General features: G+C 41.9%; 1 protein-coding gene across 1 annotated transcript in view; it reads right to left on the minus strand.

Moving 5' to 3' along the window:
- The window catches only part of LOC135573810 (relaxin receptor 2-like), a 217,333-nt gene that overhangs the window by 130,616 nt on the left and 64,021 nt on the right, over positions 1–22,696 (minus strand). The window contains exon 8 of the mRNA XM_065023998.1: positions 19,892–19,966. Coding sequence (XP_064880070.1) covers positions 19,892–19,966 — 75 coding nt within the window. The remainder of the gene's footprint in view (positions 1–19,891; positions 19,967–22,696) is intronic.

Consider the following 22,696-nt stretch of genomic DNA (forward strand, 5'->3'; position numbering starts at 1 on the left):
TATGACCATATTAGAGAGACATATTTCCCTCAGATTACAAAGATCTACCAAGAATTTGAAAATAAATCACATTTTGATAAACTCCTATATCTATTGGGTGAAATTCCACAGTGTGCCATCACAGCAGCAAGATTTGTGACCTGTTGCCTAAAGAAAAGGGCAACCAGCGCAACTAGTAGTATCCCCTATCCACATCGATGGAACAGTAGTGGAGAGGGTAGTAAGTTTTAAGTTCCTCGGTGTACACATCACAGACAAACTGAATTGGTCCACCCACACAGACAGCATCGTGAAGAAGGCGCAGCGGCGCCTCTTCAACCTCAGGAGGCTGAAGAAATTCGGCTTGTCACCAAAAGCACTCACAGATGCACAATCGAGAGCATCCTGTCGGGCTGTATCACCGCCTGGTACGGCAACTGCTCCGCCCACAACCGTAAGGCTCTCCAGAGGGTAGTGAGGTCTGCACCACGCATCACCGGGGGCAAACTACCTGCCCTCCAGGACACCTACACCACCCGATGTCACAGGAAGGCCATAAAGATCATCAAGGACAACAACCACCTGAGCCACTGCCTGTTCACCCCGCTATCATCCAGAAGGCGAGGTCAGTACAGGTATATCAAAGCTGGGACCGAGAGACTGAAAAACAGCTTCTATCTCAAGGCCATCAGACCACCACTAACATTGAGTGGCTGCTGCCAACACACTGCCTCAACTCTAGCCACTTTAATAATGGGAATTGATGGGAAATGATGTAAAATATATCACTAGCCACTTTAAACAATGCTACCTAATATAATGTTTACATACCCTACATTATTCATCTCATATGTATACGTATATACTGTACTCTATATCATCTACTGCATCTTTATGTAATACATGTATCACTAGCCACTTTAACTATGCCACTTTGTTTACATACTCATCTCATATGTATATACTGTACTCAATACCATCTACTGTATCTTGCCTATGCCGCTCTGTACCATCACTCATTCATATATCTTTATGTACATATTCTTTATCCCCTTACACTTGTGTCTATAAGGTAGTAGTTTTGGAATTGTTAGCTAGATTACTTGTTGGTTATTACTGCATTGTCGGAACTAGAAGCACAAGCATTTTGTTACACTCGCATTAACATCTGCTAACCATGTGTATGTGACAAATAAAATTTGATTTGATTTTTATCGAAGGGAATTTGGCAAAGTTGGTGGGGTTATATCCTGCCTGTTTGGCCCTGTCCGGGGGTATCATCGGATGGGGCCACAGTGTCTCCTGACCCCTCCTGTCTCAGCCTCCAGTATTTAAGCTGCAGTATTTTATGTGTTGGGGGGCTGGGGTCAGTTTGTTATATCTGGAGCACTTCTCCTGTCCTATCCGGTGTCCTGTGTGAATTTAAGTGTGCGTTTTCTAATTCTATCTTTCCTTCTTTCTTTCTTTCTCTTGGAGGACCTTTTTTTATTTTTATTTTTTTATTTCACCTTTATTTAACCAGGTAGGCTAGTTGAGAACACTTTTATTTAACCAGTTAGGCTAGTTGAGAACACCTTTATTTAACCAGGTAGGCTAGTTGAGAACAAGTTCTCATTTGCAACTGCGACCTGGCCAAGATAAAGCATAGCAGTGTGAACAGACAACACAGAGTTACACATGGAGTAAACAATTAACAAGTCAATAACACAGTAGAAAAAACGGGAGTCTATATACATTGTGTGCAAAAGGCATGAGGAGGTAGGCGAATAATTACAATTATGCAGATTAACACTGGAGTGATAAATGATCAGATGGTTATGTACAGGTAGAGATATTGGTGTGCAAAAGAGCAGAAAAGTAAATAAATAAAAACAGTATAAAAACAGTATGGGAATGAGGTAGGTGAAAATGGGTGGGCTATTTACCAATAGACTATGTACAGCTGCAGCGATCGGTTAGCTGCTCAGATAGCAGATGTTTGAAGTTGGTGAGGGAGATAAAAGTCTCCAACTTCAGCGATTTTTGCAATTCGTTCCAGTCACAGGCAGCAGAGAACTGGAACGAAAGGCGGCCAAATGAGGTGTTGGCTTTAGGGATGATAATTGAGATACACCTGCTGGAGCGCGTGCTACGGATGGGTGTTGCCATCGTGACCAGTGAACTGAGATAAGGTGGAGCTTTACCTAGCATGGACTTGTAGATGACCTGGAGCCAGTGGGTCTGGCGACGAATATGTAGCGAGGGCCAGCCGACTAGAGCATACAAGTCGCAGTGGTGGGTGGTATAAGGTGCTTTAGTGACAAAACGGATGGCACTGTGATAAACTGCATCCAGTTTGCTGAGTTGAGTGTTGGAAGCAATTTTGTAGATGACATCGCCAAAGTCGAGGATCGGTAGGATAGTCAGTTTTACTATGGTAAGTTTGGCGGCGTGAGTGAAGGAGGCTTTGTTGCGGAATAGAAAGCCGACTCTTGATTTGATTTTCGATTGGAGATGTTTGATATGGGTCTGGAAGGAGAGTTTACAGTCTAGCCAGACACCTAGGTACTTATAGATGTCCACATATTCAAGGTCGGAACCATCCAGTGTGTGCAGGCAGCGAACGGTTGAAAAGCATGCATTTGGTTTTACTAGCGTTTAAGAGCAGTTGGAGGCCACAGAAGGAGTGTTGTATGGCATTGAAGCTCGTTTGGAGGTTAGATAGCACAGTGTCCAAGGACGGGCCGGAAGTATATAGAATGGTGTCGTCTGCGTAGAAGTGGATCAGGGAATCGCCCGGAGCAAGAGCAACATCATTGATATATACAGAGAAAAGAGTCGGCCCGAGAATTGAACCCTGTGGCACCCCCATAGAGACTGCCAGAGGACCGGACAGCATGCCCTCCGATTTGACACACTGAACTCTGTCTGCAAAGTAATTGGTGAACCAGGAAAGGCAGTCATCCGAAAAGCCGAGGCTACTGAGTCTGCCGATAAGAATACGGTGATTGACAGAGTCGAAAGCCTTGGCAAGGTCTATGAAGACGGCTGCACAGTACTGTCTTTTATCGATGGCGGTTATGATATCGTTTAGTACCTTGAGCGTGGCTGAGGTACACCCGTGACCGGCTCGGAAACCAGATTGCACAGCGGAGAAGGTACGGTGGGATTCGAGATGGTCAGTGACCTGTTTGTTGACTTGGCTTTCGAAGACCTTAGATAGGCAGGGCAGGATGGATATAGGTCTGTAACAGTTTGGGTCCAGGGTGTCGCCCCCTTTGAAGAGGGGGATGACTGCAGCAGCTTTCCAATCCTTGGGGATCTCAGACGATATGAAAGAGGTTGAACAGGCTGGTAATAGGGGTTGCGACAATGGCGGCGGATAGTTTCAGGAATAGAGGGTCCAGATTGTCAAGCCCAGCTGATTTGTACGGGTCCAGGTTTTGCCGCTCTTTCAGAACATCTGCTATCTGGATTTGGGTAAAGGAGAACCTGGTGAGGCTTGGGCGAGTAGCTGCGGGGGGAGGGGGGGGGGCTGTTGGCCGAGGCTGGAGTAGCCAGGCTGAATGCATGGCCAGCCGTTGAGAAATGCTTGTCGATAATCATGGATTTATCGGTGGTGACCGTGTTACCTAGCCTCAGTGCAGTGGGCAGCTGGGAGGAGGTGCTCTTGTTCTCCATGGACTTCACAGTGTCCCAGAACTTTTGGAGTTGGAGCTACAGGATGCAAACTTCTGCCTGAAGAAGCTGGCCTTAGCTTTCCTGACTGACTGCGTGTATTGGTTCCTGACTTCCCTGAAAGGTTGCATATCGCTGGGACTATTCAATGTTATTGCAGTCCGCCACAGGATGTTTTTGTGCTGGTCGAGGGCAGTCAGGTCTGGAGTGAACCAGGGGCTATATCTGTTCTTAGTTCTGCATTTTTTGAACGGAGCATGCTTATCTAAAATGGTGAGGAAGTTACTTTTAAAGAAAGACCAGGCATCCTCAACTGACGGGATGAGGTCAATGTCCTTCCAGGATACCCGGGCCAGGTCGATTAGAAAGGCCTGCTCACAGAAGTGTTTTAGGGAGCGTTTGACAGTGATGAGGGGTGGTCGTTTGACTGCGGCTCCGTAGCGGATACAGGCAATGAGGCAGTGATCGCTGAGATCCTGGTTGAAGACAGCGGAGGTGTATTTGGAGGGCCAGTTGGTCAGGATGACGTCTATGAGGGTGCCCTTGTTTACAGAGTTAGGGTTGTACCTGGTGGGTTCCTTGATGATTTGAGTGAGATTGAGGGCATCTAGCTTAGATTGTAGGACTGCCGGGGTGTTAAGCATATCCCAGTTTAGGTCACCTAACAGAACAAACTCTGAAGCTAGATGGGGGGCGATCAATTCACAAATGGTGTCCAGGGCACAGTTGGGAGCTGAGGGGGGTCGGTAGCAGGCGGCAACAGTGAGATACTTATTTCTGGAGAGAGTAATTTTCAAAATTAGTAGTTCGAACTGTTTGGGTATGGACCTGGAAAGTATGACATTACTTTGCAGGCTATCTCTGCAGTAGACTGCAACTCCTCCCCCTTTGGCAGTTCTATCTTGACGGAAGATATTATAGTTGGGTATGGAAATCTCAGAAATTTGGTGGCCTTCCTGAGCCAGGATTCAGACACGGCAAGGACATCAGGGTTAGCAGAGTGTGCTAGAGCAGTGAGTAAGACAAACTTAGGGAGGAGGCTTCTGATGTTGACATGCATGAAACCAAGGCTTTTTCGATCACAGAAGTCAACAAATGAGGGTGCCTGGGGACATGCAGGGCCTGGGTTTACCTCCACATCACCCGCGGAACAGAGAAGGAGTAGTATGAGGGTGCGGCTAAAGGCTATCAAAACTGGTCGCCTAGAGCGTTGGGGACAGAGAATAAGAGGAGCAGGTTTCTGGGCATGGTAGAATATATTCAGGGCATAATGCGCAGACAGGGGTATGGTGGGGTGCGGGTACAGCAGAGGTAAGCCCAGGCACTGGGTGATGATGAGAGAGGTTGTATCTCTGGACATGCTGGTTGTAATGGGTGAGGTCACCGCGTGTGTGGGGGGTGGGACAAAGGAGGTATCAGGGGTATGAAGAGTGGAACTAGGGGCTCCATTGTAAACTAAAACTATGATAACTAACCTGCACAACAGTATACAAGGCATATTGACACACGGTAGGACCATGCCTCAGGACTACCGGGCATGATGACTCCTTGCTGTCCCCAGTCCACCTGGCCGTGCTGCTGCTCCAGTTTCAACTGTTCTGCCTGTGATTATTATTATTTGACCATGCTGGTCATTTATGAACATTTGAACATATAGGCCATGTTCTGTTATAATCTCCACCCGGCACAGCCAGAAGAGGACTGGCCACCCCACATAGCCTGGTTCCTCTCAAGGTTTCTTCCTAGGGTTTGGCCTTTATAGGTAGTTTTTCCTAGCAACCGTGCTTCTACACCTGCATTGCTTGCTGTTTGGATTTTTAGGTTGGGTTTCTGTACAGCACTTTGAGATATCAGCTGATGTACGAAGGGCTATATAAATACATTTGATTTGATTTTTGAAGAACAAATACTATTGTAAATACAATCCATATTTGGAATGAATTGTAACCCACACCTTTGGGATGAATTGGAACGCCCAACATCACTGCTCAACTAATGCTCTTGTGGCTGAACCAAGTTCCCGCAGCAAGGGGGGGAAATCAACACCATATTAATGCCCAGGATTTTGGAATGAGATGTTCGACGAGCAGGTGTCCACATACTTTTGCTCATGCAGTATATTTAGCAGATGTTATTGTGGGTGTAGAGAAATGCTTGTGTTCCTAGTGCAATAATATCAAACAATACTCAACAATACACAATACACAGAAATCTAAAACGTATAGAATTAAGAATTACAGGACTATTAGGATGAGCAATGTCAGAATCCTGAGTATAAAATACACATATAATATATATATACATATCATTATTGTATTTTTTTTAATACTATATATATATATATATATATATATATATATATATATACATTGCTCAAAAGAATAAAGGGAACACTTAAACAACACAATGTAACTCCAAGTCAATCACACTTCACACTGTGAAATCAAACTGTCCACTTAGGAAGCAACACTGATTGATAATACATTGCACATGCTGTTGTGCAAATGGAATAGACAACAGGTGGAAATTATAGGCATTTAGCAAGACACCCCCAAATAAAGGAGTGGTTCTGCAGGTGGTGACCACAGACCACTTCTCAGTTCCTATGCTTCCTGGCTGATGTTTTGGTCACTTTTGAATGCTGGCGGTGCTTTCACTCTAGTGGTAGCATGAGACGGAGTCTACAACCCACACAAGTGGCTCAGGTAGTGCAGCTCATCCAGGATGACACATCAATGCGAGCTGTGGCAAGAAGGTTTGCTGTGTCTGTCAGCGTATTGTCCAGAGCATGGAGGCGCTACCAGGAGACAGGCCAGTACATCAGGAGACGTGGAGGAGGCCGTAGGAGGGCAACAACTCAGCAGCAGGACCGCTACCTCCGCCTTTGTGCAAGGATGAGCAGGAGGAGCACTGCCAGAGCACTGCCAGAGCCCTGCAAAATGACCTCCAGCAGGCCACAAATGTGCATGTGTCTGCTCAAACGGTCAGAAACAAGAATGCACCAATTTGTAAGTCGCTCTGGATAAGAGCGTCTGCTAAATGACTTAAATGTAAATGTAAATGTAAACAGACCCCATGAGGGTGGTATGAGGGCCCAACGTCCACAGGTGGGGGTTGTGCTTACAGCCCAACACCGCGCAGGACGTGTGGCATTTGCCAGAGAACACCAAGATTGGCAAATACGCCACTGGCGCACTGTGCTCTTCACAGATGAAAGCAGGTTCACACTGAGCACATGACAGACGTGACAGTCTGGAGACGCCGCGGAGAACGTTCTGCTGCCTGCAACATCCTCCAGCATGACCGGTTTGGCGGTGGGTCAGTCATTGTGTGGGGTGGCATTTCTTTGGGGGGCCGCAAAGCCCTCCATGTGCTTGCCAGAGGTAGCCTGACTGCCATTAGGTACCGAGATGAGATCCTCATACCCCTTGTGAGACCATATGCTGGTGCGGTTGGCCCTGGGTTCCTCCTAATGCAAGACAATGCTAGACCTCATGTGGATGGAGTGTGTCAGCAGTTCCTGCAAGAGGAAGGCATTGATGCTATGGACTGGCCCGCCCATTCCCCAGACCTGAATCCAATTGAGCATATCTGGGACATTATGTCTCGCTCCATCCACCAACACCACATTGCACCACAGACTGTCCAGGAGTTGGCAGAGACTTTAGTCCAGGTCTCGGAGGAGATCCCTCAGGAGACCATCCACCACCTCATCAGGAGCATGTCCAGGCATTGTAGGGAGGTCATACAGGCACATACATGCTTTTTCCAATAGTCTTGAAGGAGTTAAACAGTATGTAAACATGATTAAAGTGACCAGTGTTCTATGTCTATGTACAGGCAGTAGCCTCTAAAGTGCATGGTAGAGTAACCCGGTGGTAGCCATCTCGTAACAGTGACTAAAGTTCAGGGCAGGTTGGAGGCTGGTGACTATTTAACAGTCTGATAGCCTTAAGAAAGAAGCTGTTTCTCAGTCTCTCTGTCCAAGCTTTGAAGCATCTGTACTTTCAGAGTGGAGCAGTATGTAAACATTATTAAAGTGACTAGTGTTCCATTATTAAAGTGGTCAATGATTTCAAGTCTATGCAGCAGCCTCTAAGGTGCAGGGTTACGTAACTGGGTGGAAGCCGCCTAGTGATGGCTAACAGTCTGATGGCCTTGAGATAGAAGCTGTTTTTTCAGTCTCTCGGTCCGAACTTTGATGCACCTATACTGACCTCCCCTTCTGGATGATAACGGGAGGAACAGGCTGTGGCTCGCGTGGCTGAGGTCCTTGATGATCTTCTTGGCCTTCCTGTGACACCGAGTGCTGTAGATGTCCTGGAGGGCAGACAGTGTGCCCTCTGGTGAGCCCTGCGGTTGTGGATGGTGCAGTTGCCGTACCAGGCGGCGATACAGCCCAACACAATGCTCTCAATGGTGGATCTGTAAGTTTGTGTCTTATGGGCAAAGAGACACATTTCTTCAGCCTCCTGAGGTTGTTTGTGTGGGTGAACCATTTCCGATTTCAAGCTTTTCACCTTCTCCGGCCTGTCCACGTGGAAAGGTGGGTTCTTCCTCTGCTGTCTCCTGAAGTCCACGATGAGCTCCTTCATTTTGTTGAAAGAGAGGTTATTTTCCTGGCACCACTCCTCCTTCCTGTAGGCTGTCACCTACTACTGTTGTGTCATCTACAAACTTGATGATTGAGTTGGAGACGTGCATGGCCACGCAGTCATGGGTGAACAGGGAGTACAGGAGGGGGCTGATGGGATAGGGTAGTGTGCAGTGTGATGCTAATGCATCATCCATGGATATCTTTGAGGTAGTACACAAATTGGAGTGGGTCTAGGGTGTTGGATAAGGAGAGGTGATATGATTCTTGACTCGTCTCTCAAAGCTCTTCATGGTGACAGAGTGCTACGGGGAGATAGTAATTTCAATCAGTTGTCTTTACCTTCTTGGGTACAGGAACAATGGTGGGCGTCTTAAAGCAAGTGGGGACATCAGACTGGGAGTGATTGTCCGTAAACACTCCAGCCAGCTGGTCTGTACATGCTCTGAGGACGCGGCTAGGGATGCCGTCTGGCCCGTCAGCCATGCGATGTCTTACTCACGTTGGCCACGGGAGCGGTGGTAGTCCACGGGAGCAGTGGTAGTCCACGGGAGCAGCATCAGCGGTACTGTGTTGCCCTCAAAGCAGGCAAAGAAGGTGTTTAGCTTGTCCAGGAGCAAAATGTTGGACATTGCAGGTTTTCCATTTATAATCCGAGATTGTCTGAGCCATTGAATTGCAACTCTACTTTGTGTTTGTATTGATGTTTTGCCTGTTTGTTACAGAGGGCATAGCTGGACTGTTTGTGCTTGACCCTATTCTCGGTCTGTAGTTAAATGTGATGTTTTGTGCTTTCTGATTTGCACAAAATGCTGCCATCTATCCACGGTTCCACGGTTTTAGGTTTAGGAATAGGTTTTAATCGTCAAAGTTTGAACAAAGTCCCCTTATACACTTCCTGATGAACTCAGTCACTGTGTCATTGTCAATTTTATTCTCAGAGGAACAGATCCTAGTCCACGTGATCAAAACAATCTTGAAGGGTTCCGATTGGTCAGACCAACGTTTAACAGTCCTTCCGATTGGTCAGACCAACGTTTAACAGTCCTTCCGATTGGTCAGACCAACGTTTAACAGTCCTTCCGATTGGTTAGACCAACGTTTAACAGTCCTTCCCACGGGTAGTTCCTGTTTGAGTTTCTGCCTATAGGAAGAGAGGATCAGGATGTAGACCTGATCTGATTTGCCGATGGGAGGGTGGGGGAGGGCTTTGTAGCCATCTCGGAAGGGAGAGTAGCAATGGTCTAGAGTTTTTAAAGTACTGGAAGCGATATGTTGATACTTCCGGCGCTTTTTTACGTGTTATTTCTTACATTAGTACCCCAGGTCATCTTAGGTTTCATTACATACAGTCGAAAAGAACTACTGAATATAAGATCAGCGTCAACTCACCATCAGTACGACCAAGAATATGTTTTCCACGACGCGGATCCTGTGTTCTTCCTTTCAAACAGGACAACGGAATGGATCCCATGCAGCGACCCAAAAATACTGCTCCGAAAAAGAGGGAAACGAGGCGGTCTTCTGGTCAGACTCCGGAGACAGGCACACCGTGCACCACTCCCTAGCATTCTTCTTGCCAATGTCCAGTCTCTTGACAACAAGGTTGATGAAATCCGAGCAAGGGTAGCATTCCAGAGGGACATCAGAGACTGTAACGTTCTTTCACGGAAACATGGCTCACTGGAGAGACGCTATCCGAGGCGGTGCAGCCAACGGGTTTCTCCACGCATCGCGCCGACAGAAACAAACATCTTTCTGGTAAGAAGAGGGGCGGGGGCATATGCCTTATGGCTAACGAGACATGGTGTGATGAAAGAAACATACAGGAACTCAAATCCTTCTGTTCACCTGATTTAGAATTCCTCACAATCAAATGTAGACCGCATTATCTACCAAGAGAATTCTCTTCGATTATAATCACAGCCGTATATATCCCCCCCAAGCAGACACATCGATGGCTCTGAACGAACTTTATTTAACTCTTTGCAAACTGGAAACCATTTATCCGGAGGCTGCATTCATTGTAGCTGGGGATTTTAACAAGGCTAATCTGAAAACAAGACTCCCTAAATTTTATCAGCATATCGATTGCGCAACCAGGGGTGGAAAAACCTTGGATCATTGTTACTCTAACTTCCGCGACGCATATAAGGCCCTGCCCCACCCCCTTTCGGAAAAGCTGACAACGACTCCATTTTGTTGATCCCTGCCTACAGACAGAAACTAAAACAAGAGGCTCCCACGCTGAGGTCTGTCCAACGCTGGTCCGACCAAGCTGACTCCACACTCCAAGACTGTTTCCATCACGTGGACTGGGATATGTTTCGTATTGCGTCAGATAACAATATTGACGAATACGCTGATTCGGTGTGCGAGTTCATTAGAACGTGCGTTGAAGATGTCGTTCCCATAGCAACGATTAAAACATTCCCTAACCAGAAACCGTGGATTGATGCCAGCATTCGCGTGAAACTGAAAGCGCAAACCACTGCTTTTAATCAGGGCAAGGTGTCTGGTAACATGACCGAATACAAACAGTGCAGCTATTCCCTCCGCAAGGCTATCAAACAAGCTAAGCATCAGTACAGAGAGAAAGTAGAATCTCAATTCAACGGCTCAGACACAAGAGGTATGTGGCAGGGTCTACAGTCAATCACAGACTACAAGAAGAAATCCAGCCCAGTCACGGACCAGGATGTCTTGCTCCCAGGCAGACTAAATAACTTTTTTGCCCGCTTTGAGGACAATACAGTGCCACTGACACGGCCTGCAACGAAAACTTGTGGTCTCTCCTTCACTGCAGCCGAGGTGAGTAAGACATTTAAACGTGTTAACCCTCGCAAGGCTGCAGGCCCAGACGGCATCCCCAGCCGCGCCCTCAGAGCATGCGCAGACCAGCTGGCCGGTGTGTTTACGGACATATTCAATCAATCCCTATACCAGTCTGCTGTTCCCACATGCTTCAAGAGGGCCACCATTGTTCCTGTTCCCAAGAAAGCTAAGGTAACTGAGCTAAACGACTACCGCCCCGTAGCCCTCACTTCCGTCATCATGAAGTGCTTTGAGAGACTAGTCAAGGACCATATCACCTCCACACTACCTGACACCCTAGACCCACTCCAATTTGCTTACCGCCCAAATAGGTCCACAGACGATGCAATCTCAACCACACTGCACACTGCCCTAACCCATCTGGACAAGAGGAATACCTATGTGAGAATGCTGTTCATCGACTACAGCTCGGCATTCAACACCATAGTACCCTCCAAGCTCGTCATCAAGCTCGAGACCCTGGGTCTCGACCCCGCCCTGTGCAACTGGGTACTGGACTTCCTGACGGGCCGCCCCCAGGTGGTGAGGGTAGGCAACAATATCTCCTCCCTGCTGATCCTCAACACTGGGGCCCCACAAGGGTGCGTTCTGAGCCCTCTCCTGTACTCCCTGTTCACCCACGACTGCGCGGCCACGCACGCCTCCAACTCAATCATCAAGTTTGCGGACGACACAACAGTGGTAGGCTTGATTACCAACAACCACGAGACGGCCTACAGGGAGGAGGTGAGGGCCCTCGGAGTGTGGTGTCAGGAAAATAACCTCACACTCAACGTCAACAAAACTAAGGAGATGATTGTGGACTTCAGGAAACAGCAGAGGGAACACCCCCCTATCCACATCGATGGAACAGTAGTGGAGAGGGTAGCAAGTTTTAAGTTCCTCGGCATACACATCACAGACAAACTGAATTGGTCCACTCACACAGACAGCATCGTGAAGAAGGCGCAGTAGCGCCTCTTCAACCTCAGGAGGCTGAAGAAAGAAAAGCACTCACAAACTTCTACAGATGCACAATCGAGAGCATCCTGGCGGGCTGTATCACCGCCTGGTACGGCAACTGCTCCACCCTCAACCGTAAGGCTCTCCAGAGGGTAGTGAGGACTGCACAACGCATCACCGGGGGCAAACTACCTGCCCTCCAGGACACCTACACCACCCGATGTTACAGGAAGGCCATAAAGATCATCAAGGACATCAACCACCCAAGCCACTGCCTGTTCACCCCGCTATCATCCAGAAGGCGAGGTCAGTACAGGTGCATCAAAGCTGGGACCGAGAGACTGAAAAACAGCTTCTATCTCAAGGCCATCAGACTGTTAAACAGCCACCACTAACATTGAGTGGCTGCTGCCAACACACTGACACTGACACAACTCCAGCCACTTTAATAATGGGAATTGATGGGAAATGATGTAAATATATCACTAGCCACTTTAAACAATGCTACCTTATATAATGTTACTTACCCTACATTATTCATCTCATATGCATACGTATATACTGTACTCTATATCATCGACTGCATCCTTATGTAATACATGTATCACTAGCCACTTTAACTATGCCACTTTGTTTACATACTCATCTCATATGTATATACTGTACTCGATACCATCTACTGTATCTTGCCTATGCTGCTCTGTACCATCACTCATTCATATATCCTTATGTCTCAGCCTCCAGTATTTATGCTGCATTAGTTTATGTGTCGGGGGGCTAGGGTCAGTTTGTTATATCTGGAGTACTTCTCCTGTCCTATTCGGTGTCCTGTGTGAATCTAAGTGTGCGTTCTCTAATCTAAGTGTGCGTTCTCTAATTCTCTTGCCGGGTAGAGATTATAACAGAACATGACCAAGATGTCCAAATGTTCATAAATGACCAGCATGGTCGAATAATAATAAGGCAGAACAGTTGAAACTGGAGCAGCAGCACAGTCAGGTGGACTGGGGACAGCAAGGAGTCATCATGTCAGGTAGTCCTGGGGCACGGTCCTAGGGCTCAGGTCCTCCGAGAGAGAGAATTAGAGAGAGCATATGTGGGGTGGCCAGTCCTCTTCTGGCTGTGCCGGGTGGAGATTATAACAGAACGTGGCCAAGATGTTCAAATGTTCATAAATGACCAGCATGGTCGAATAATAGTAAGGCAGAACAGTTGAAACTGGAGCAGTCGCCGAAGTCTCTCTGGAAGGAGATCCTCGCCCTGAGCTTGTCTACTTTATTGTCCAGGGACTGAACATTAGCAAGTAATATACTCGGAAGTGGTGGGTGGTATTCAACGCCTCCTGAGTCGGACTAAGAGTCCACTCCAAACACCTATTCTCTGCCAGTGCCGTCATGGAGCAGGGGAATTGCCTTGGGGGTACGAACATATATTTCAGAAAAGTCTGGTTGAAATGCTGGTGAGTTACATGTATAGATGATAGATGTAGATGGATATGATATAGATAGATAGATGGATAGATAGATGTATAGATAGATGATACATGATAGATAGATGATATAGATAGATGTATAGATAGATGATGTATAGATAGATAGATAGATAGATAGATAGATGTATAGATAGATAGACGTATAGATAGATAGACGTAAAGATAGATAGATGTATAGATGTATAGATAGATATATAGATAGATAGACGTATAGATAGATAGATGTAGATGATAGATAGACATATAGATAGATAGATGTATAGATGTATATATAGATGTATAGATAGACGTATAGATAGATGTATAGATAGATAGACATATAGATAGATAGATGTATAGATGTATATAGATAGATAGTATAGATAGATAGACATATAGATAGATAGATGATATAGATGTATAGATAGATGTATAGATAGATAGATAGATAGATAGATAGATAGATGTGTAGATAGATAGATGTATAGATAGATAGATGTATAGATAGATAGATGTATAGATGTATAGATAGATAGATAGATAGATAGATAGATAGATGTATAGATAGATGTATAGATGTATAGATAGATAGATGTATAGATAGATAGATAGATAGATAGATAGATAGATAGATAGATAGATAGATAGATAGATAGATAGATAGATAGATAGATAGATAGATAGATAGATAGAATCCACTCTGATATTCAAACGTTCTTTCCAGCTGTATGTAATAATGCAAAGGACGTTCTGAGCTAATAAGGTGAGAAATAACACACAAAAAAAGTACTGGAAAGTTTCTGAACGGCCATGTCTATCGGTGCCAACTTGATGTATAGATAGATGTATACATGGATAGATGTATAGATATATGTATACATGGATAGATGTATAGATAGATAGATAGATGTATAGATAGATAGATGTATAGATAGATGTATAGATAGATGTATAGATAGATGTATACATGGATAGATAGATAGATAGATAGATAGATAGATAGATGTATAGATAGATGTATACATGGATAGATGTATAGATAGATAGATAGATGTATAGATAGATAGATGTATAGATAGATAGATAGATGTATAGATAGATAGATAGATGTATAGATAGATAGATGTATAGATAGATAGATAGATGTATAGATAGATAGACGTATAGATAGATAGACGTATAGATAGATAGATGTATAGATAGATAGACATATAGATAGATAGATGTATAGATAGATAGATGTATAGATAGATAGATAGATGTATAGATAGATAGACGTATAGATAGATAGACATATAGATAGATAGATGTATAGATAGATAGATGTATAGATGTATAGATAGATAGACGTATAGATAGATAGACGTATAGATAGATAGATGTATAGATAGATAGCCGTATAGATAGATAGATGTATAGATAGATAGACGTATAGATAGATAGACGTAAAGATAGATAGATGTATAGATGTATAGATAGATATATAGATAGATAGACGTATAGATAGATAGATGTATAGATAGATAGACATATAGATAGATAGATGTATAGATAGATAGATGTATAGATAGATAGATAGATGTATAGATAGATAGACGTATAGATAGATAGATGTATAGATATATGTATAGATATAGATAGATAGATGTATAGATAGATAGATGTATAGATAGATAGATGTATAGATAGATAGATAGATAGATAGATAGATAGATAGATAGATAGATAGATAGATAGATAGATAGATAGATAGATAGATAGATAGATAGATAGATGTATAGATAGATAGACATATAGATAGATAGATAGACATATAGATAGATAGATAGATAGACGTATAGATAGATGTATAGATAGATAGATAGATAGATATATAGATAGATAGATAGATAGATAGATAGATAGATAGATAGATAGATAGATAGATATAGATAGATAGATAGATAGATGTATACATGTATAGATAGATAGATAGATAGATAGATAGATAGATAGATAGATAGATAGACGTATAGATAGATGTATAGATAGATAGACATATAGATAGATAGATGTATAGATAGATAGACGTATAGATAGATGTATAGATAGATAGACATATAGATGTATAGATAGATGTATAGATAGATAGACGTATAGATAGATAGACGTATAGATAGATAGACGTATAGATGTATAGATATATGTATAGATAGAAGATGTATAGATAGATGTATAGATAGATGTATAGATAGATAGATAGATAGATAGATAGATAGATAGATAGATAGATAGATAGATAGATAGATAGATAGATAGATAGATAGATAGATAGATAGATAGATGTATAGATAGATAGATAGATTGATAGATAGATAGATAGATAGATAGATGTATAGATGTATAGATAGATAGATGTATAGATAGACGTATAGATAGATGTATAGATAGATAGACGTATAGATAGATAGATGTATAGATAGATAGATAGATGTATAGATAGATAGAAGTATAGATAGATAGATGTATAGATAGATGTATAGATAGATAGATAGATATAGATAGATAGATGTATAGATAGATAGACGTATAGATAGATAGATGTATAGATAGATAGATGTATAGATAGATAGATAGATGTATAGATAGATAGACGTATAGATAGATAGACGTATAGATAGATAGACGTATAGATAGATAGATGTATAGATGTATAGATAGATGTATAGATAGATAGATAGATAGATAGATAGATAGATAGATAGATAGATAGATAGATAGATAGATAGATAGATAGACGTAGATAGATAGATGTATAGATAGATAGACGTATAGATAGATAGATGTATAGATAGATAGATGTATAGCTGTATAGATAGATGTATAGATAGATAGATGTATAGATAGATGTATAGATAGATGTATAGATAGATGTATACATGGATAGATGTATAGATAGATGTATACATGGATAGATGTATAGATAGATAGATAGATAGATAGATAGATAGATGTATAGATAGATGTATACATGGATAGATGTATAGATAGATAGATAGATGTATAGATAGATAGATGTATAGATAGATAGATAGATGTATAGATAGATAGATGTATAGATAGATAGATAGATGTATAGATAGGTAGATGTATAGATAGACCTATAGATAGATAGACGTATAGATAGATAGATGTATGTATAGATAGATAGACATATAGATAGATAGATGTATAGATAGATAGATGTATAGATAGATAGATAGATGTATAGATAGATAGACGTGTATAGATAGATAGACATATAGATAGATAGATGTATAGATAGATAGATGTATAGATAGATAGATAGATGTATAGATAGATAGACGTATAGATAGATAGACGTATAGATAGATAGATGTATAGATAGATAGCCGTATAGATAGATAGATGTATAGATAGATAGACGTATAGATAGATAGACGTAAAGATAGATAGATGTATAGATGTATAGATAGATGTATAGATAGATAGACGTATAGATAGATAGATGTATAGATAGATAGACATATAGATAGATAGATGTATAGATGTATATATAGATGTATAGATAGACGTATAGATAGATGTATAGATAGATAGACATATAGATAGATAGATGTATAGATGTATATATAGATGTATAGATAGACGTATAGATAGATGTGTAGATAGATAGACGTATAGATAGATAGACGTAAAGATAGATAGATGTATAGATGTATAGATAGATGTATAGATAGATAGACGTATAGATAGATAGATGTATAGATAGATAGACATATAGATAGATAGATGTATAGATGCATATATAGATGTATAGATAGACGTATAGATAGATGTGTAGATAGATAGACGTATAGATAGATAGATGTATAGATATAGATAGATAGATGTATAGATGTATAGATAGATAGATAGATAGATAGATAGATGTATAGATAGATAGATAGATAGATAGATAGATAGATAGATAGATAGATAGATAGATAGATAGATAGATAGACGTATAGATAGATGTATAGATAGATAGACATATAGATAGATAGATAGACATATAGATAGATAGATAGATAGACGTATAGATAGATGTATAGATAGATAGATGTATAGATAGATAGATAGATAGATAGATAGATAGATAGATAGATAGATAGATAGATAGATAGATAGATAGATAGACGTATAGATAGATAGATAGATAGATAGATGTATACATGTATAGATAGATAGATAGATAGATAGATAGATAGATAGATAGATAGATAGACGTATAGATAGATGTATAGATAGATAGACATATAGATAGATAGATGTATAGATAGATAGACGTATAGATAGATGTATAGATAGATAGACATATAGATGTATAGATAGATGTATAGATAGATAGATAGACGTATAGATAGATAGATAGATATAGATAGATAGACGTATAGATGTATAGATATATGTATAGATAGAAGATGTATAGATAGATGTATAGATAGATAGATAGATAGATAGATAGATAGATAGATAGATAGATAGATAGATAGATAGATAGATAGATAGATATATGTATAGATAGATGTATAGATAGATGTATAGATAGATAGATAGATTGATAGATAGATAGATAGATAGATAGATAGATAGATAGATAGATAGATAGATAGATAGATAGATAGATGTATAGATGTATAGATAGACGTATAGATAGATGTATAGATAGATAGACGTATAGATAGATAGATGTATAGATAGATAGATAGATAGATAGATGTATAGATAGATAGAAGTATAGATAGATAGATGTATAGATAGATGTATAGATAGATAGACGTATAGATAGATAGATGTATAGATAGATAGACGTATAGATAGATAGATGTATAGATAGATATATGTATAGATAGATAGACATATAGATAGATAGATGTATAGATGTATATATAGATGTATAGATAGACGTATAGATAGATGTATAGATAGATAGACGTATAGATAGATAGATGTATAGATAGATAGATGTATAGATGTATAGATAGATGTATAGATAGATAGATAGATAGATAGATAGATAGATAGATAGATAGATAGATAGATAGATAGATAGATAGATAGATAGATAGATAGATAGTTAGATGTATAGATAGATATATAGATAGATAGATAGATATATGTATAGATAGACGTATAGATAGATGTATAGATAGATAGACGTATAGATAGATAGATGTATAGATGTATAGATAGATGTATAGATAGATGTATAGATAGACGTATAGATAGATAGACGTATAGATAGATGTATAGATAGACGTATAGATAGATAGACGTATAGATAGATAGATGTATAGATGTATAGATAGATAGACGTATAGATAGATGTATAGATGTATAGATAGATGTATAGATAGATAGACATATAGATAGATGTATAGATAGATAGATAGATAGACGTATAGATAGATAGATGTATAGATGTATAGATAGATAGACGTATAGATAGATGTATAGATGTATAGATAGATAGACGTATAGATAGATAGACGTATAGATAGATAGACATATAGATAGATAGACGTATAGATAGATAGATGTATAGATAGATGTATAGATAGATAGATAGATAGATAGATAGATAGATAGATAGATAGATAGATAGATAGATAGATAGATAGATAGATAGATGTATAGATAGATAGATGTATAGATAGATGTATAGATAGATAGATAGATAGATAGATAGATAGATAGATAGATAGATAGATAGATAGATAGATAGATAGATAGATAGATGTATAGATAGATAGATGTATAGATAGATAGACGTATAGATAGATAGATGTATAGATAGATAGATGTATAGCTGTATAGATAGATGTATAGATAGATAGACGTATAGATAGATGTATAGATAGATGTATAGATAGATAGATAGATAGATGTATAGATAGATAGATAGATAGATAGATAGATAGATAGATAGATAGATAGATAGATAGATAGATAGTTAGATGTATAGATAGATGGATAGACGTATAGATAGATAGACGGATAGATAGATAGATGTATAGATGTATAGATAGATAGATGTATAGATAGATGTATAGATAGATAGATGCATAGATAGATAGATGTATAGATGTATAGATAGATGTATAGATAGATGTATAGATGTATAGATAGATACTCACACCCAGCTGAGGTTAGCTGTGTGGTGACAGAGGCTGGGTTGGGGGAGCTGCACCAGAGATGTATAGATAGATACTCACACCCAGCTGAGGTTAGGTGTGTGGTGACAGAGGCTGGGTTGGGGGAGCTGCACCAGAGATGTATAGATAGATACTCACACCCAGCTGAGGTTAGGTGTGTGGTGACAGAGGCTGGGTTGGGGGAGCTGCACCAGAGATGTATAGATAGATACTCACACCCAGCTGAGGTTAGGTGTGTGGTGACAGAGGCTGGGTTGGGGGAGCTGCACCAGAGACGTATTCACCATGGAACTGGGGAGAGAGAGAACACACTGTTGTCTAGAGAATACACACACAGACACACATGGATGGGCGGACACATGCAGATGGAAGGACACACATGCACACACACGGACTCACACAAACACACAACTCTGGGACCTCCTTCAGGTAGACACACAGCTGGGAGCCATATTTGGAGAGAAAAGATGAACACAAAAACACACAGAAAAAAATGGTTCCAAAGGGGTTCTTTCCATTGGAGAATCCTTTTTGGTTCCAGGGAGAATCCTTTTTGGTTCCAGGGAGAATCCTTTTTGGTTCCAGGGAGAATCCTTTTTGGTTCCAGGGAGAATCCTTTTTGGTTCCAGGGAGAATCCTTTTTGGTTCCAGGGAGAATCCTTTTTGGTTCCAGGGAGAATCCTTTTTGGTTCCAGGGAGAATCCTTTTCGGTTCCAGGGAGAATCATTTTTGGTTCCAGGAAGAATCCTTTTTGGTTCCAGGGAGAATCCTTTTTGGTTCCAGGGAGAATCCTTTTCGGTTCCAGGGAGAATCATTTTTGGTTCCAGGAAGAATCCTTTTTGGTTCCAGGGAGAATCCTTTTTGGTTCCAGGGAGAATCCTTTTTGGTTCCAGGGAGAATCCTTTTTGGTTCCAGGAAGAATCCTTTTTGGTTCCGGGGAGAATCCTTTTTGGTTCCAGGAAGAACTCATTTCAGGTTCCATGTGGAACCCTCTGTGGAAAGGGTCCTACATGGAACCCAAAAGGTGTAAAGTAGTATTTTTAATAAGGTATCTGTATTTTACTATTTATATTTTTGAGAACTTTTACTTTACTACATTCCTAAATAAAATGTACTTTTTACTCTGTGTTTTCCCTGACAGCCAAAAGTACTTTTACATTTTAAATGCTTAGCAGAACATGAATATGATGCAATTCTCACACTTATTAAGAGAACATCCCTGGTCCTCCCCACTGCCTCTGATCTGAAGGACTCACTAAACAGAGAACATCCCTGGTCATCCCCACTGCCTCTGATCTGGAGGACTCACTAAACAGAGATCATCCCTGGTAATCCCCACTGCCTCTGATCTGGAGGACTCACTGAACAGAGAACATCCCTGGTCCTCCCTACTGCCTCTGATCTGAAGGACTCACTAAACAGAGAACATCCCTGGTCCTCCCTACTGCCTCTGATCTGGAGGACTCACTAAACAGAGAACATCCCTGGTAATCCCCACTGCCTCTGATCTGGAGGACTCACTAAACAGAGAACATCCCTGGTCCTCCCCACTGCCTCTGATCTGGAGGACTCACTAAACAGAGAACATCCCTGGTCCTCCCCACTGCCTTTGATCTGGAGGACTCACTAAACAGAAAACATCCCTGGTCCTCCCTACTGCCTCTGATCTGGAGGACTCACTAAACAGAGAACATCCCTGGTCATCCCCACTGCCTCTGATCTGGAGGACTCACTGAACAGAGAACATCCCTGGTCCTCCCCACTGCCTCTGATCTGGAGGACTCACTAAACAGAGAACATCCCTGGTCCTCCCTACTGCCTCTGATCTGGAGGACTCACTAAACAGAGAACATCCCTGGTCCTCCCTACTGCCTCTGATCTGGAGGACTCACTAAACAGAGAACATCCCTGGTAATCCCCACTGCCTCTGATCTGGAGGACTCACTGAACAGAGAACATCCCTGGTCCTCCCTACTGCCTCTGATCTGGAGGACTCACTAAACAGAGAACATCCCTGGTCCTCCCTACTGCCTCTGATCTGGAGGACTCACTAAACAGAGAACATCCCTGGTCCTCCCCACTGCCTCTGATCTGGAGGACTCACTAAACAGAGAACATCCCTGGTCCTCCCTACTGCCTCTGATCTGGAGGACTCACTAAACAGAGAACATCCCTGGTCCTCCCTTCTAGCCTCTGATCTGGAGGACTCACTAAACAGAGAACATCACTGGTCATCCCTACTGCCTCTGATCTGGAGGACTCACTAAACAGAGAACATCCCTGGTCCTCCCTACTGCCTCTGATCTGGAGGACTCACTAAACAGAGAACATCCCTGGTCCTCCCTACTGCCTCTGATCTGGAGGACTCACTAAACAGAGAACATCCCTGGTCCTCCCTACTGCCTCTGATCTGGAGGACTCACTAAACAGAGAACATCCCTGGTCCTCCCTACTGCCTCTGATCTGGAGGACTCACTAAACAGAGAACATCCCTGGTCCTCCCTACTGCCTCTGATCTGGAGGACTCACTAAACAGAGAACATCCCTGGTCCTCCCTACTGCCTCTGATCTGGAGGACTCACTAAACAGAGAACATCCCTGGTCCTCCCTTCTAGCCTCTGATCTGGAGGACTCACTAAACAGAGAACATCCCTGGTCATCCCCACTGCCTCTGATCTGGTGGACTCACTAAACAGAGAACATCCCTGGTCGTCCCTGCTGCCTCTGATCTGGAGGACTCACTAAACAGAGAACATCCCTGGTCCTCCCTACTGCCTCTGATCTGGAGGACTCACTAAACAGAGAACATCCCTGGTCCTCCCTACTGCCTCTGATCTGGAGGACTCACTAAACAGAGAACATCCCTGGTCCTCCCTACTGCCTCTGATCTGGAGGACTCACTAAACACACATGTTTTGTTTGTAAATTATGTCTGAGTATTGGAGTGGACCCCTGGCTATTCGTAAATACATTTAAAAAAAAACAAGCATATCCGTATACATATATATATATATATATCCA

This window comes from Oncorhynchus nerka, linkage group LG10, assembly GCF_034236695.1.
Source record: "Oncorhynchus nerka isolate Pitt River linkage group LG10, Oner_Uvic_2.0, whole genome shotgun sequence".
Lineage (NCBI taxonomy): Eukaryota > Metazoa > Chordata > Actinopteri > Salmoniformes > Salmonidae > Oncorhynchus > Oncorhynchus nerka.